Raw genomic sequence first — 18,070 nt, forward strand, 5'->3', positions numbered from 1 at the left:
GATGGTGTTCACAGAGATGTCCACAGAAAACCCGCACACTAGTGTAGCCTTGATCTACCCTTGATGGCTATAGCTTTCTTCGGGGCCATTGTACCTGTGGGGGAAGAATTAGTACCAGTATGAACTAAAGGCACTCAATTTTTTATAGAATAAATAATGAATAATGTGAAAAAATAAAAAATTACAGACAATGGCTTTAGTGGCCACCTACGGTTTGTTTCTACGGTCCGTAGGTTGGCCTACGGTCCGTGGATCCCCTCCGTAGGTCAGAAGTCCTAAAGAGTTGGGCTTTGATGGGAACCACAGAAGTGAAGAACGGTCCGTAGATTGACCTACAGACCGTAGTCCACCTTCGTGGTTCCACACTTAGTGAAATTGCTTTGTGCCACAGACCACGGACCTGATCTACTTTCCGTAGATGGGGTCTCGTGGATCTAGTCTGTGCTAGGTATCATACGCTCTTCACTTCGAAACCAAATTTTATCAATTCAAACCATGGACCTTAGCTTAATCATGCATTTCAACATAATTTTATGCTAGTTTTTCATCCCAAGGGTTCCAATTACTCAATTTTCAACAGGTATTGCATATGAGGCTAGGAACCCTAAGTCAAAACTTGCATTTAGACTCTTATTACATTGATTTTACACATTACAAAGACAACACAATCACAATCTGTCGTCCCAAGGGTGTTTCTAATTTTAGTTTAGCATGCAATTTCATATAACAACTACCCAAGGTCAAGAGCACTTCTGACTTCCTGTAACAACAATGAACCGGAATTCAAACTGAAGGGAAAGTTGATTACCTTACACGTAAAGGAAATGGGTGATTGTGTGATGACTCTAGACTTCCAACAACTTTTAACTCGCCTTTCGCACCGAACCCGGATACCGAAACCTCTGGGAATTTGGAATTAAGGAATTTGGGAGAGAGGAGAGTTAATTGGGAATATGGGAGGATGAATGTCGAGATATTAATGGGGGAATGGTGGTAATATAGAGGGATTTTAGGATTTTGAGGGGTTTAGAAACGGTTAGGAGGAAAATATGGGAAGTGGAGAATGATTTGAAAAAAAAGGGTTTTATTTAATAGAGGACCGGGTCAGGTCAGGCAGAACTAGGGTTTGGACCCATGAGACCCCGCCTACAGTCCGTGGGTAGACCTACGATCTGTAGATGGGGTCCGTAGGACACTTTTACACTTAGGAAAATTTAGAAGTCTTACCTGGGATCTACAGACGCCATTCACGGTTCGTGGAATGAACAACAGACCGTCGATGGGGTCCGTAGACCTCTGCACAGACCTTTCTGTAGATTTTTGCTTTTCGCCCCTGCACATGTAGCAACCATTAGGCCTTTGTTTTTACATTTTCTAGAAACTTTTTAGACACGGACCCTATGATATATCTAGCCAACACTAAAACAAAAATAAAGCACCAATCTAAAGGAATACAAAAAAGCAAATAAACAAAGAAAACTACTAAACCATAAAGAAGAACCTATGGTTGCATAGATTGTACATCTTGGGTTGCCTCCCAAGCATCACTTGATTTAACCTCTTGATTACTCAGACTTCATCAAGATAGTAGGCCTCAACAACTTCTTGCACACTTTCCGCGTTTCTCAGATAGATCTTGATATGTTGCCCATTTACCTTAAACCTTGTTCCCTCACTGTTCTCAAGCTCCACCACTCCATGGGGGAGCACTTGTATGACTAAGAATGGCCCGGTTCACTTGGACTTGATCTTTCCCGAAAACAAGCGCAACCTAGAGTTGAATAGAAGCACAAGATCACCCACAACAAATTCTCGCTTTTCAATCCTTTGATCATGATCATTCTTCATCTTCTCCTTGTACAAGACTGAACTTTCATAAGCTTTTAGGCGAAACTCATCAAGCACATTCAAGTCACTCATTCTCTAATTTGCTGCGGTGCCCTAATCCAAATTTAGCTTCTTTAGCGCCCACACGGCCTTATGCTCTAGCTCTACCGGCAAATGACAAGACTTCCCATTTACAAGTTGGTAGGGGGACATACCTATGGGAGTCTTGAATGCGGTGCGATAGGCCTATAGAGCATTATCAAGCATCCTTTACCAATCAGTTCTATTAGCATTCACAGTCTTAGCCAAAATCTGCTTGATATCTCTGTTAGATACTTCAACTTTCCCACTAGACTGGGGATGGTAAGGAGTGGCCACATTGTGGCGGACACCATATTTCTCAAGTATTGCCTTAAACGACTTATTACAAAAGTGGGAACCTCAACCACTGATAATTTCCCTAGGTGTACCAAATCTGGAGAAGATATTCTATTTCAAGAATGCAGTGACACTTTTACCTTCAGTGTTGGGAAGTGCAATTGCTTTCACCCACTTCGACAGATAATCAACCGCAACAAGAATATACTTCATCCCATGTGAACTCATAAATGGACCCATAAAATCAAAACCCCATACATCAAACAACTCTATCAGCAATATAGGATTCATATGAAGCTCTTGCCTCTTTCAAATCCCTCCTTATCTTTGGCAACGGTCATAAGACTTGGCGAAATCATGAGCATCTTGGTGGATGGTAGACCGGTAATACCCACACTATAGGATTTTATGCGCAGTTTGAATATCACTATGATGCCCACCAACAGGCAATGATTGGCACGCCTCTAGTATACTCAACATCTCGACCTCAAGCACACAACGACGAATAATCCCATCAGCACAATTATGACACAAGTAAGGCTTATCCCAAAAGAACTTCTTCACATCATGCATAATTTTTTTCCTTTGGTGAAAAGACAAATCCGATGGCACTAGATCACTTGCCAAGTAGTTAGCAAAGTCTGCGAACCAAGGAATCAGATCATGAGAAGTAGCCAATACCTGTTCATCTGGAAAAGAATCATTAATTTCAGCCCTATCACCAAGCTTGAGCATAGCTTATTCCTCCAATCTAGACAAGTGATCGGCAACCTGATTTTCTGTCCCCTTTTGTATCTTTTACCACAAAGTCAAACTCTTGCAGAAACAACACCCATCTAATCTCCCTCGGTTTTGCATCCTTCTTAGCCATCAAATATCTCAATGCAGAATGCTCAGTATGCACAATGACATTAGTACCAAGAAAGTAGGATAGAAATTTCTCGAATGCGAAATCCACTGCAAGAATCTACTGTTCAGTCACTGTATAGTTCTTTTGAGCCACATTTAGAGCTTTGCTAGCATAGTAAATTGGATGAAGAGTCTTCTCTCGCCTCTGTCCCAATACCACCCCAAGCGCTACTCCACTCGCATCAACATTACCTCAAACAGTTGTCCCTAATCCGGTGAAATAATGAAAGGTGCAGTAACTAACTTCTCCTTCAACTCTCCAAATGCTCTCAGACAAGCATCATAAAAATCAAACTTATACTCTTTTTCGAGCAGTTTGCACCATGGAGTGCAATTTTAGGGAAATCCTTGATGAACATCCTATGGAAACCTGCATGCCCAAGAAAACTTCTAACACCTTTAACAGAGATAGGTGGTGGTACCTCAACTTTCACTCTATCAACCTCAATACCCTTCTTAGAGATTCGATGACCCAGAAGTATCCCTTCTTTCACCATGAAGTGGAACTTCTCCCAATTAAGCACAAGATTGCACTTTTCACACTATTTAAGCACCTCGGTCAAATGGTCTAGACAATGATCAAATGAGTCACCTACCACAGAGAAATCATCCATAAATACCTCAATAGTGTCCTCCACCATATAAAAAAATATCGACATCATACAACACTGGAAGGTCACTGGAGCATTACACAACCCAAATGACATTCGTTTGAATGTGAAAGTCCCATAAGGGACAGTGAAGGTGGTCTTCTCTTGGTCTTCCGGATTTATAGAAATCTGATTGTAGCTCGAATAACCATCAAGGAAACAATACCAACCCTTACCCGCAAGTCGGTCCAACATCTGATCCATGCACGACATAGGAAATTGGTCTTTTTCTATCCAAGCATTCAATTTTCGGTAGTCCATGCAGACTCTCCATCCAGTCACGGGCCGCATCGGAACAAGGTCATTTCTCTCATTAGGTACCACAGTAATCCCACCTTTCTTGGGCACACACTAAACATGACACACCCAACTACTATCTGCAATGGGATAAATCACTCCAGCATCCAACCATTTGATGATTTCCTTCTTAACTACCTCTTGCATAGGCGGATTTAGTGTTCTCTAGTGCTCAATATTAGGCTTGTGATCCGACATGAGTTGAATTTTATGAGAACAAATACCAGGAGGAATCCCAATAATGTCCGCAATAGTCCACCCAATAGCTCTCTTGAACCTCTTCAACACGGGAACCAATGCCTCAACTTGTGCCACATTCAAATCTGCCACAATGATGGCCGATAAAGTACTAACTTTCCCCAAGAATACATACCTCAAATGTGATGGTAGAGCCTTAAGCTCCAATTTTAGAGCCTATTTAACAGACGGTCTAGTAGATGGAGAGTCGCCTATTTAACAGACGGTCTAGTAGGTGGAGAGTCGCCTATTTAACAGACGGTCTAGTAGGTGGAGAGTCGCCTATTTAACAGACGGTCTAGTAGGTGGAGAGTCGCGATTATTCATGTCTAACTCCAATCTTTTTGGTTTTGAACAGAATTCAAACCTATCAAGTGCAGCGACCAATTTATCATAGTCTTCAATACCATTATCCTCAAGTTCATCATTACTGCTGCTAGTGCATCAACACCCAACCTCGCTTCAATAGGCACCTCAGAACCACTCTCTACAATATGTGTCACCATAGATACTGATTTGAGCTCACTACTCTGCTTCATAGACCTAGAGATATTGAAAGTTGTCTCTTCATTATTCAATCGAAACTTCATCTTCCCTTTCTCCATATCAACCAAAGCGTGCCCAATGGCTAGGAATGGTCTCCCAAGGATAATGGGAACCTCAAAGTCAACATCACAATCAAGTATCACAAAATCCTCCGAAAAGATAAGAGACTCCACTTTCACTAGTACATCTTGGAGCACACCAATGGGCTTCTTCACAGTTCTATCAGCCATAAGCAGTCGTATCGCAGTCGGTTTTGGATCCCCTAAACCCAACTTCTTGTAAATAGCCAATGGCATCAATTGATACTACCACCCATATCGCGTAACGCCTTTGCAAAATGTAGCAACCTAATGGTACAAGGAATAGTGAAGGCCCCAGGATCCTCATTCTTTTGCACAAGGGACCTTGTAGCAATAGCAGTACAATGTTGCAACTTATCATCATCCTCAAAACTCACGGCCCGCTTTTTAGTCACCAAGTCCTTCATAAACTTCGCATACCCAGACAGTTTCTCCAAAGCTTCTATCAACGGCACATTGATGGAAAGCGGCTTCAACATACTAATAAACCTGAGATATTTGCCTTCTTCAGTCTTCTTTACTAACCTCTGTGGGAAAGGAGGTGGAGGTCTAGGCATCGGAACACCTTTCTGAGTTATCTCTGCTTCCTTCTCTGTCGCATTCTCAGACTCTCCATTTACCTCAATCACATCATCATTTTGACTAGCCTCAACTTCAACCCCAGACGGCATAGGTGGATCAATGGTCTGCTTACCCCCTCGAGTAGTGACTGTCATGCAATGCCCATCATTCTTTGGATTTTGGATGGTGTTGCTAGGAAGTGTGCCAGATGACGTAGGTTTATTGTAGTAGAAAACTCAGTCATCTGTAGCTCAAAACGCTTGATCGACACTGCATGGGCATCAACTTTTTGACCAATACCAGACAAGTCATTTCGCATGTCCTTCACATTCTCATCAATCGCATCAAACCTATTCATCATCATCTGCATCATATCCTCAATAAGTGACATATTACCTCCAACTTCCTTATTACCAGATTCCCGATTTTGAGGAGGTACATAAGGCCCAACCCGATTGTTTCTGTTGCCAGAGTTGTTTCGGTTGTAGTTGTTGTCGCGATTGTAGTTCCTATCCCGGACATAATGACCCTTTCGATTGTAGTTGCCATAGTTCCAACCTTGGTTTCCTTGACCTTGGCGCCAATTATCCATATTGGAACCTTGGGCTCTAAAACCCCCCGTCTGATCATTCACCGCATAAGTATCCTCTTCATAGTAACATTCCGCAACCGGTGGTGGATGTTTAGTCAAATAATTTACAGCATTTACCTTTTCAGTATCTTCGCTTACATGCTTCAACACCAACCCCAGTTCGGTCCTCATCTGAGCCATCTCCTCACGAATATCATCGGCAGATTGGTTAGTTATAGCTTGGACTGCAAACATGTTTCTCCCAGTATCTGACTTTCTAGTGCTCCATGCTTTATTGTTTTGGGAAATCTTCTCCAGTTTCTCCACAATCCGCTCAAAAGTGCACTCACCATATGAACCTTTAGCGATAGTATCAAGCACCGCCTTATTATTGTCATCCTGACCTCGGTAGAAGTATTCCTTCAACAATTCATCATCAATGCGGTGATTCAGAATGCCTCTTATGAAAGTAGTGAACATGTCCCAAAAACTACTCACATACTCTCCAGGTAGTGCTACGAAGTTGTTGAGTTTATCTTTGTGGTACAACTTCTTTGACACGGGAAAGTATCTTGCCAAGAACACCTCAGTTAATTTTTCCCATGTGTAGATTGAGTTATAAGGAAGCTTAGTAAACCACACAGCAGCATCACCGGTCAATGATAGAGGGAATACTCGCAATCCAATGACATCTATGTCCAAGTCCGGTCGACTCACACAACTTTTGCAAACACTGCTTATCATGGCTACGTGAGCATATGGCTCCTCCGATACCAAACCAACAAACAAACCCCTCGTTGTATGCATCTACATCAAACTGCTGGTCAACACAAATGTATGCCCCAGAGGTAGAGAGGGTAGAACAAGAGGTCCTTTAGATTCAATGGCATTAAGTTGACCCTATAGTTATCACGCAGTCTTGGTCCTGGTGGATCATGTACCCTCAATGCATCTCCGAGTAGATTCTCAGCTTGAACCTGATTATTCTCATCATCAACCCTCGGAGGCAGCAACCCAACTACATCACCTATATTTTCTCCTATAAGATTGACTGGGACTCCTTGGTTATTCATTCTTCGCAAAGTTTTGTTCAATTTTGGATCGTAAGGAGTAAGTGGTTCACCTTGGCTCCATGTACTGGGCATACACTAAAGTAGGAACCTGAGAGAAACAAAAACAAAAGAAAAAAGTAAAATTAGGAAATATTTGACTAAAGTTCAATAATGTAATTAAACTTAGTCTAAAAGCCTTATTCCTCGGCATGGGCGCCAAAATTTAATACGCTCAAATCACACCTCCCTAAAGAAATATAAGCGATCGTTATCAAGTAAAGATCCCAACTTGGAGGTTGGGGTCGATCCCACGAGGAATATGGTTTAGACTTAAACTTAACTTACAAATTATATTCTTTTAGTCAACGTACTTCCGAGACAAGTAATTAAAGGGGGAGAGGGGATTTGTGAAAATAATTCTAGAAATTATGTGAACAATCAGTGAGCAAGATTCAAACTTTAGTTGTTATCAAGATGAGATAGAAACTAAGGTGTACGTGTTCCCCATAAGCTCATAACGCGGTAATCCTAGTAACTGTAATCCTTTCCTATTGTATTACATGCAAATTGATAAGTTAGGTATCTCTAATTCCTTGGTCCGGCAAACTAGAGAATTTCACCCCGCACCTTGGTCTGGCTACGTGTGTATAATTTACTAACCCTTACATTTACTCATATTAGACATCACATCGATGTATGGCTTAGTTTTCACCCTCGCACCAATCGACATTAGACTATTAGATAGTATCACACTAAATTTATGTTGATAATTCTTTTCTTATTAACTACCTCCTTGGTCCAGCAAGTAGCAAGAAGGTGAGTTCTAATGTTTGCAACTGCTAAAAAAACTTCTAAACGAAAGAATTATGAATGCATGCAATAACACTATTCAAGAATTACTTAGTTACTATTCATACTTTGTTAATCGCTCATGGTTCCCACAACCCTAGTAGTGGATTTAGTTACCCATAGTAGCAAGAACACAATTCATATTTTTAAATGAAGAAATCATGAGCTTACGTAATGAGAAGAATAAACCAAGAATCTCAACTTGAATTTCAAAGTCAAAATCTTCAAAACGAACTTAGGAAATCAAGAATTGCTAAAATTGCAAGTTAATCTCCAAAGCCAAAAACTAAAATAAAATATAATAAAGTCTAACCCCTAAAAACGAGGTTTACATGCCCTATATATAGAAAAAACAAGTCCCAAATAAAAAGGAAACGAAATAAGGAAATAATGTTTCAGGACGCGGTTTTGATCTATGACACTGACCTACGGACCGTGGATTGACCTATAGTCCGTAGATCCCTTCTGTGGTTCAGGACTTACGTAAATTTTCCAACTTCAAAAATTTCATCTCTGACGCAATCGACGGATCAATAGTACGAACTGTGGTTCAATCCACGGTCTATGAATCCTCCTCCGTAGCTCCATACTTAATATCTTAAAAATTAGGTACTGGAACCCCCTCTCTGAATCATTTGACAGACTTGCAAGACGGCCAGTAGGTCGACCTACGGTCCATCGTTTGTAACTGTAGTTCCATACTTGGTCAAGAATTCCCTGATTTTCCTTCAGCCTTGCCTGCCCATCTACATCTACCATCTACGGGCGTGACTGGACCTACAGTACGTAGTTCACGTCCGTAGATGCCCTTTTCTGCACATTCTTCAGTTGTGTCTCTCAACTTTCACGTCTGAACTTATTTCCTGCAAACATGATAAAAATACATTAATACCAATACAAAATGGCCCTAGACACACACAACTCTAAGTGAAATGTATTAAAATATCGTAAACTCACGGTATATCAATGGAGTGTTACAATATCTCCCCCTTGGGACCCTTCGTCCTCGAATGAGATTCAAGTTGGTTCTAAAAGAGTATGAGAGGAACTAACAACCCAACCTACAATGCAATGCATACAACGAAGGAAGAACTAGCGATTCCAAGCTAGGACGTTCTGAAAACATCATAAAAAGGGTGAATCTAACTCTATCAGCCATTAGGCATGTAATGCACATAAACAAGTAGGAAACATCAACTCCTAGCTAATCATACTCAAATGCATTATAAGGAAGTAGGAACTACATCTAGAAACTCAATATGCATGAAAGGTCAAAATTATTCATGTTCAAGGAGGAACTACCTTCTCCAAGCTAAAATCATGCTCAACACAATCTCATAGAGCTCATATGCAATTCAATCTCAAAAAGCATATCTAAAGCATGTTCATCAATTCATCTCATGAATTCTATAGGTAACTCATACTCAATGCGCAACAACATGAGGAAAATCAAACATGTAAACTCATTTTCTTTCAAAACACATATTTTCATGAACATGCATCACATAAGGAAATCATGGAAACACATGACTCCCAAAACAAGGACAAGCCAAAAGGAACTCATTACCTTAAGCTAGAATAAGAGTAGAAGGAAAGAAATGAGGATATCGGGACATCATATTGGCCTCGGCCTCCCAAGTAGCACCCTCAACTAACTGATTCCTCCAAAATACTTTCACGGAAGCTTTTTCCTTATTTCTCAACTTCTTAACTTGCCGGTCCAAAATCTCAACCGAAACTTTCTCATAAAAAAGACTCTCATCAACTCCCAACCCTTCTAGGGGAACTATGGATGTCGGATATCCAACACACTTCTTAATCATAGAGACATGGAAAATGGGATGCACTATTGCCAACTAGTTCGGCAAGTCCAACTCATAAGCAACCTTACCAACACGTCTCAAACCCTGATATGGGCTTACATATCGGGGACTAAGCTTCCCCTTCTTACCAAACCTCAGTACACCCTTCATGGGTGAGATTTTCAAGTAAACCCAATCGTTAACCTCAAACTCTAGATCCTTTCATCTCACATCGGCATAGGACTTTTGCCGACTTTGAGCTGTTTTCAACTTTTCTCTTATAAGCCAAACTTTTTCCATGGCCTCTTGTACCAATTCGAGACCTATTAGGGCAACTTCACCCACCTCAAACCAACTTATAGGAGACCTACATCTCCTACCATAGAAGGCCTCAAATGGATCCATACCAACACTCGAGTGATAATTGTTATTGTAAGCAAACTCTATAAATGGCAAATGATCATCCCATTTTCCCATAAAATCGATCACATAAGCCATTAACATATCTTCAAATGTTGGTATCGTACGCTCCGCTTGCCCATTGATTTGGGGATGAAAAGTTGTGCTAAGCTTAACCTAAGTGCCAAGACCCTTTTGGAATGACTTCCAAAACTAAGAAGTGAATTGGGTACCACGATAAAAAATAATGGAAAAAGGGACTCCATGCAACCTTACCATTTCTCTCAAGTACAACTTGGCATAGTCTTCCGCCGAATAGGAAACCTTGACGGGAAGGAAATGATCCAATTTCGTCATCCGATCTACTATCACCCAAATAGAGTCATGTTGTCGTCGGGTGTGAGGCAAACCAAATATAAAGTCCATGTTCAAGTCTTCCCACTTCCAATTAGGAATGTCAATGTCTTGGGATAAACCTCTCGGTTTCTGATGCTCAACTTTCAATTGTTAGCAATTTTGATACTTAGCCACAAATCCCGCAACATCCTTCTTCATCCCATTCCACCAATAGACCTCCCGTAAATCACGGTACATCTTGTTGGCTCCCGGGTGAATGGAATACTGCGAACTATGGGCTTATTCTAAAATTTGTTCCCTCAAGTCATCCACATTTGTAACACATAACCGACCTTGGTATCTAAGTACCTTATCTCCCCCGGGAGAAAGCCTCAATGGATTTCTTAAGCACCGACTCTTTCAATTCTACCAAAATTGGATCAAGACCTTGCTTGGCTTTCACATCCACCACAAAAGGTGATTCGGAACCATTGTGAACCATAACACCACCCTTGGTGGAGTCCACTAGTTGAACACCTAGTCAAGCCAACCTATGAAAATCTCGAACCAATTCTTTCTCTTTTTCTTCAATATGAGCAACACTGCCCATAGATAATTGACTAAGAGCTAGCATCCGCTACCACATTAGCTTTACCGGGGGTGATAAAGAACACTGATGTCATAATCCTTCAATAACTCAAGCCATATTCTTTGGCCAAGATTCAAATATTTTTTATTAAACACATATTGCAAACTCTTGTGATCGGTAAGCACATCTAAATGTATTCCATACAAATAGTGTCTCCAAATCTATAAGACAAAAACGACCACCGCTAGTTCAAGGTCATGAGTAGGATAATTCTTCTCATGGATTTTAAGTTTCCTTGAGGTATAAGCAATAACTTTCCCGTTTTGCTTAAGCACACACCCTAGAACAATTCTCGAGGCATCACAGTAAACCACAAAACCATCTGTCCCTTCCGGTAAGGCCAACACCGGAGCGGAAGTAAGTCTATCTTTCAACTCTTGAAAACTCTTTTCACACGCTTCGAACCATATGAACTTAGCCTTCTTTTGAATCAAAGTCGTCAAAGGAGAGGCAATTGAAGAGAATCTCTCAACAAACCTTCTATAATAACCGGCTAAACCCAAGAAAATTCTAATATCCGAGGGAGTTAGAGGTCTAGCCAACTCTTGATCGCATCCGTCTTCTTAGGATCTACCTCAAAACCCATACTTGAAACAATATGACCAAGGAAAGCTATGGACCTTAACCAAAATTCACATTCGCTAAACTTCGCAAAACGTTTTTGGTCCTTAAGAATTTGCAACACGATCCTCAAATGAACAATATGCTCACCCTCACTCCTTGAGTAGATCAAAATATCACCAATGAACACAATCACAAACATGTCAAGGTATTGTCTAAACACTCTATTCATCAAATTCATAAACGTCATCGGAGCATTAGTCAACCCAAATGACATTACTAAAAACTCATAATGACCATACCGAGTTTGAAAAGTCATCTTTTGAATGTCATCTTATTTCACTCTTAGTTGGTGATAACCCGATCGTACATTAATCTTAGAGAAATATCTTCCTCCTTGAAGTTGGTCAAACAAATCATCTATCTTTGGGAGAGGATGCTGGTTCTTAATGCACATATAAAGAGAACCATCTTTATTTTTAACAAATTAAATTAGAGCACCCCATGGAGATATACTCGATCGGATGAAACCCTTATCCAATAAATCTTTCAACTGTTCTTTCAACTCCTTAAGTTCTGCCAGAGCCATACGATAATGAGGAATACAAATAGGTTGCGTATCTGGGAAAAAGTCAATTCTAAAGTCTATTTCCCACTCGGGAGGAATACCGGGTAAGTCGTTTGGGAACACTTCCGAAAACTCATTTACAATGGGAACCGACTTGAGAGAAGGGGTTCAGAATCTACATCCCTCACCCTTACTAGATGGTAAAAGCAACCCTTAGAAATCATCTTTCTAGCTTTAAGATAAGAAAAAAATTGATCCTTAGGCATAGAATTTCCCCCTTCCACTCTAGGATAGGCTCATTCCGGAACTGAAACTTGACTACATGAGTTATACAATCAAAAGAAGCATAACATGAGTGCAGCCAATCCATACCAAGAATCACATCAAAGTCTAACATAACAATCCCTACCAAGTCAACAAAAGTAACTTTATGGGACAAGGAAACGGGACACTTTCTATAGACCCTCTTAGCCACAATAGAATCACCAACAAGAGTAGAGATAGAAAAAGGTTCTAGCAACACAACCAGAAGAATATCCAACCCTATAGCCACATATGGTGTCAAAAAAGACAAGGTAGCACCAGGATCAAGTAAAGCATATACATCAAGTTGGAACACTTTCAACATATCGATAACCACATCGGGAGAACTCTCTTGTTCACCTCGAGTTTGAAGGGCATAGAAATGATTTTGCTTAGGAGCATTGGATCCCACACCAATTGTAGTAGCTTGCTTGCCCTCTCTTCCTTTAGCCATAAGCATCGGGCAATCCCTCATTTTGTGACCACTCTTACCTCAACAAAAGCAACCATTTGTGTTGGCTAGGCACTTATCCTCATGCTTATTTCCACACCTAGTACAATTAGGCCTAGGCAATGAAGATCCACTACCATTCCCTTCTTGAGGCTTAGGGTTAGACACCCTATCTTGGTTGAACTTAGGAGGAGTATTTGGATGAACCTTGACCGGAAAACCTTTGTCGAAATATTGGACGACTTTGTCCATCAAACCTTACATTAGAGAAATTTCCATCATCGATCTTAGCCGTTTTTACCTCTCTAGAATTTTCCTTGTGTTTCTCCTTCTCAATTTTTTGTGCATGTACCATGAGACGAGAGATTTCCATGTCATTAATGAGCATAGCGGTTCGACACTCTTTAACCACCATTTCAGACACTCGAAACAAACTCCCTTGAATCTGTAACCATTGAAGGAGCATACTTAGACAATTGTGTGAACTTTAGAGCATATTATCTCACACTTCCTTGTCGAAGGTTAATGAACTCAAGCACCTTGGCTTCCCTCATCTCAAGGGGAAAGAACCTATCAAGAAAAGCGGCCTTAAACTTCTCCCAATCTAGAGGACCCGCATCTTCTGGTCTCCCTTCCTTAAATTGGCTATACCATATTTGAGCTAAACCCTTTAGTTGATAAGCGGCTAACTCCACCTTTTCGACCGGTGTAACTCCTATGATCATCAAAACCTTATAGACCTCATTAATAAACTATTGAGGATCTTCCTCAACTTTGGAACCATGAAACTCCGGAGGGTTCATCCTCGTGAAATCCCTCACTCTTGAAGCCTCTGTAACCACATTTCGGTTCACGGGAACTGCTATCTCCCTATTAGCTAGGGCTATCATGGTTTGTGCCAATACTTGAAAAGTAGCCCTAAACTCTACATTTGACACTTGCTCGGCCAAAGGATCGATCGGAACTTGAGGAGCTAGGGGAGGAGCTTCTAGTTCTGCATTCTCTCTCACATTCTTCTAGTAGAAGCTCTTAGTAAAGCTATGTCCTGAAGAACATAGGATCAGGAATATGAGAGAGACCTTACAGAGTTAAACTCTATCACACTACTTAAGAGTAATGAAAGAAGTGGAGTTTCCTAATCATCTTGTAGCCTCTCATTCATAAATGTGGTGTGTTTCACACTTATAAACAAGACTATACTAGACGTGGCTTAAGAGACATCCTAGAACCATTCTAAACCTTGTGCTATGATTACCATGTTTGTCACGACCCAGGGATAAGCCCTAGATGTAACATGCCATATAGAACCCCGAATGACTCCATACAAGCCACTTAGCTCTCATAAAATAAGAAGTAGAACAATAAGAGTAAAACAATAGTCCAAGTCCAAAACATTTTATAAAGCAAAGCGGAAGTCTAAAACACTCGTCTCATCATAGCCATTTAATACAATAGAATGAAATTGGGCCTAGCCCATACATTATGTCCAAAACAGAAAATACATGAAAGAAAGTGAAACAATAAACTCCGTCCTCAAAGCATGAGGACTCACCAAAGATCGAAAATCTCAAACTCAACCACTAGCCACGAAACCTTGAAAGCTGATGGGGAAATATAGGCAAGAATATGTGTTAGTACAAAATAATGTACCAAGTATGATAGCCATGCATAAAACATTTAAATCATACAAAAGGGGCATTTCATTTCATGGCATGCAATTGACCAAGCTAAAACATGATATAAAACATAAGTCATAAATCATGGTAAATGCAAACTAACTTCATCTTTAAAACATGTGAACTCATATGCGATACTTCTTGAAGTAACCTTAGTTCATTATTACTTGTGGGGAATTATCCTTAATCGACATGTGAGTCCATGTAAGCTATTAACATGTAATTAAGTGTCTATACCACACCAAAAAAGGTGTCCTACTTGCAAAAGTAAGACCATGAACTTCTAGCTATTGTGGATCCACTAGCTAATGTCTATCTGAGACAACATCCTATAGTGGCACATAGTTATGGGATAAGAAGATTGCTACTAGAAACCTGACATCTACTAACGGGGGAGCTTCCATCTCATGAGATTTCCTCTAGAAACCCGGCCTCTACTAACGGGAGAGCTTCCATCCCGTCATTAATATCCACTCGATGCTAAGAATAGTCATTTCTTACTTGACTTCATTATTCAGGGAAAGGTTCCCTTGGACAACCTATCCAAGCTAGTTCATTAGGATAGCCTAACTCTTTGATTCAATTATGAGTGAGAGACTTTCAGCCTAAGAATCATTTCTATGTGAGAAAACCTTTCACATCATCCTAGTATGTGTTTATGAGAATATCCTTTCACAACACAACATCATCATTGGTACTTTACTCTCAAAGCACCCTTAAATATTTGCATGGATTTCATAAAACAATGCATGAGTCTATAATTTACATCTTAAAGCTCAAAACCCACTTTCAATCATCAACTCTTAGAAAACATGGGTTAGATATGGATTTCATCATAAATACATGTAAAGCTTGCAATACATGCTTAATTTCATAAAACTCTTCCTTGAATATCAAAATCCCACAACATATGATTTATAACTTGAAAACATGGGGATTACATGGGTTCCTATGGAAATCATCATAAAATCATGATATTTCATCAATTCATGCATAAGAGATCATAATTCAATCATTTAAATCAATAATGAAAAGAACCCATTATAATTAAATAAAACTCTAACTCAATTGGGGAATTCTACCTTTTGAAATAAAGGAATTTGGGAACTCCACGGATGGAAGAAATTCATGGATGAAAACTATCAAACCTTGAATCCAAATGCTAGCCTACAATGGAGAAATTGAGACCTTAGCTTTAAACCCTAGATGAATCCTCCTCCTCCTTCTTCTTCTTCAAGTTTTTAGAGAGAGAATTATTTGAGAGCTCTTCTTTTTTGGTGAGTTTAGAGAGAATAATTTCTATTGGGAAATTTGTGGGTAAAAAGCTTATATAAGGGTCTTAGTGAAGGGTAAAACAACGTAGTATAGGAACTGATTAATTAGGAAAAAACCCAATTTCCCCTAAAATAACTGTAGCTGTCCACCGACTCACCAACCACGAACTCAAGTCGATAGGTCGTGGTCTAACCCACGGTCCATCCTGGTGGACCTTCGTTGGCTATTAAAAACATGGAATTTGGGCCTCGAACCACGGACCCATACCACAGACCGTGGTCTGGCCTACGGTCCGTAGGTCAAGTCGTGGTCCTGTGCCTCTGAAAACATGGCAGGGTGGCCAACCCACAGACAACACTACGGTCAGTGGTTCTACCCATGGGTTGTGGTTAGCATCCCTTGCTAACACCTACAACTTCCCAAAATTTGGTTTATTTCCCCTTTTTGGATACGGGGTGTTATAACCCTTATGGTGATACTTGGATTTGGGCATGGTGGTTAATAGTTTATGTTGATATTCATAGCTCCTATCAAGAGAGGTTCTAAAGATTCAACAATTTCATTGACATTGAGAACCTTCAATAGCACCTCTAACAACTATTTAGCAAGTGGTTTAGCCCATTTTTGGTACTCCAAGACTTGGTACCTATAAACCAGTGACAAAGTCGGGAATTTCGTTAAAAGCGTACGAAATTTAATGTCAAGGTAAATTAATGTCAAAGTAAAGAATTTCACTAAGAGTGTTTCCATAGTCCATCAGATACAATATGTTTACCCCCACAAAGGTAGAAATATGATCTGTGTACATCCTATCATCTTCATACCCTACTGGTGGAATTATTCTAGATATATTATTATAAAATGGATAGAAAAGTTCCTACACAAGGAATATAATTCTGATTTAAGTTATATACACTTTTATAAAATTTAGAGATAATTGTCAGAAACACGCCTGAAGTAACAGACTTTTGCAAGTCTCCTATCTGACTTTCATCAACTAACTATCAAATCACATCTCAAAATTAATGAGTCGGTTTCCATTTGGACAAAATTTTAAGCCTAATTAACTTGTGACACAACCTTTTGTGATTGTATTGAGAAACTTGGTCTAGTAAGTTTCGAGGTTTGTTTTGATAAATAGCTAACTATAGTTTAGATAGAAAACGCAAACACCTTACGGTTAAAGATATGAAACTCATGAAAAAAGTAATACTACATGTATGCTTTTTACTTACACAAAAACACGTGACCTATAAATTACACAGAACAAAAAACCAAGTAAGTTACCTTGTTTGAGGAGGCCAAAGATTGATATCATTGTATGGATTACAACCATGTTTTATATTATCCCTCCACTCCAAAACTTTTTTCTTTTTTCTCACCAATATCACTCCAAAACATCAACACAAATTCACCAGCACTATAATTGTCTTTACAATACTTAACCTTTTCTTCGGTTGGCAATACAACGAACTTGTGTGTTGCATCTTTCAAATCTTCAAGAACTTCAATTGGGATCCCATGATTGATTATTTGGAAGCAACCCCACTTCCTTGCTGCTTTTTGAATTGGTTTTTTAGCATTTAAATCATAAAAATTTGATAAATGAATTGTTGGGATTGATTCTTGATTGTCAATTGGGGATTTGTCTATTATGTGTTCTTTTGATTGAATACATTGATTTGGTATAGTTTCAAGGCTTCTGTCTACTAGACCTTTTATTCCATTTGCTTTCTTGATTACAAAATCAAGTATGTCATCATTCGGTTCAAATTTTGGTGAAGTCATTTCTGTGTTGAATCTTGATGAGTGTGTACTAATGGAACAATGAAATTTGGGGATGTTTTATGGTGGGTTTGAGAGGGAAGTGTGTGTGGGGGAGGGAGGGGAGAAGAGGGTTGTCTATGAACTGATGTAAGAAGGAGATTTGGGGGTTTTATGGTAGATTTGAGGAGGGAGGGGTGCTAGGTTTTGCCCGAATTTTCTTACCTTTGTTTGAAATTTATTTTTCTATTGAAGAAAAGTCAAAGTACCATAAATGCTTGTACTCTATTCTGTCCATAAAAAAATATTAGTAAAAATAGTACTACTAT

General features: G+C 39.7%; 1 protein-coding gene and 1 pseudogene across 1 annotated transcript; both read right to left on the reverse strand.

Moving 5' to 3' along the window:
* Positions 1-5,139: 5,139 nt before the first annotated feature.
* On the reverse strand, positions 5,140-7,129 carry LOC125833225 (uncharacterized). The gene is made up of 5 exons (XM_049512374.1): positions 6,956-7,129; positions 6,407-6,863; positions 6,195-6,301; positions 5,836-6,107; positions 5,140-5,677 (listed from the first exon to the last, which is right to left on the reverse strand). The coding sequence occupies exons 1-5, from the start codon at positions 7,127-7,129 to the stop codon at positions 5,140-5,142; spliced, it is 1,548 nt and encodes a 515-aa protein (XP_049368331.1).
* Positions 7,130-13,210: 6,081 nt separating this feature from the next.
* Positions 13,211-17,765, reverse strand: LOC125833236 (bi-functional coumaroyl CoA and feruloyl CoA ortho-hydroxylase F6H2-2-1-like; annotated as a pseudogene).
* Positions 17,766-18,070: the final 305 nt, after the last annotated feature.

This window comes from Solanum verrucosum, unplaced genomic scaffold, assembly GCF_900185275.1.
Source record: "Solanum verrucosum unplaced genomic scaffold, falcon-dt-bn FXZP01000288.1, whole genome shotgun sequence".
In the NCBI taxonomy this organism is placed as follows: Eukaryota; Viridiplantae; Streptophyta; class Magnoliopsida; order Solanales; family Solanaceae; genus Solanum; species Solanum verrucosum.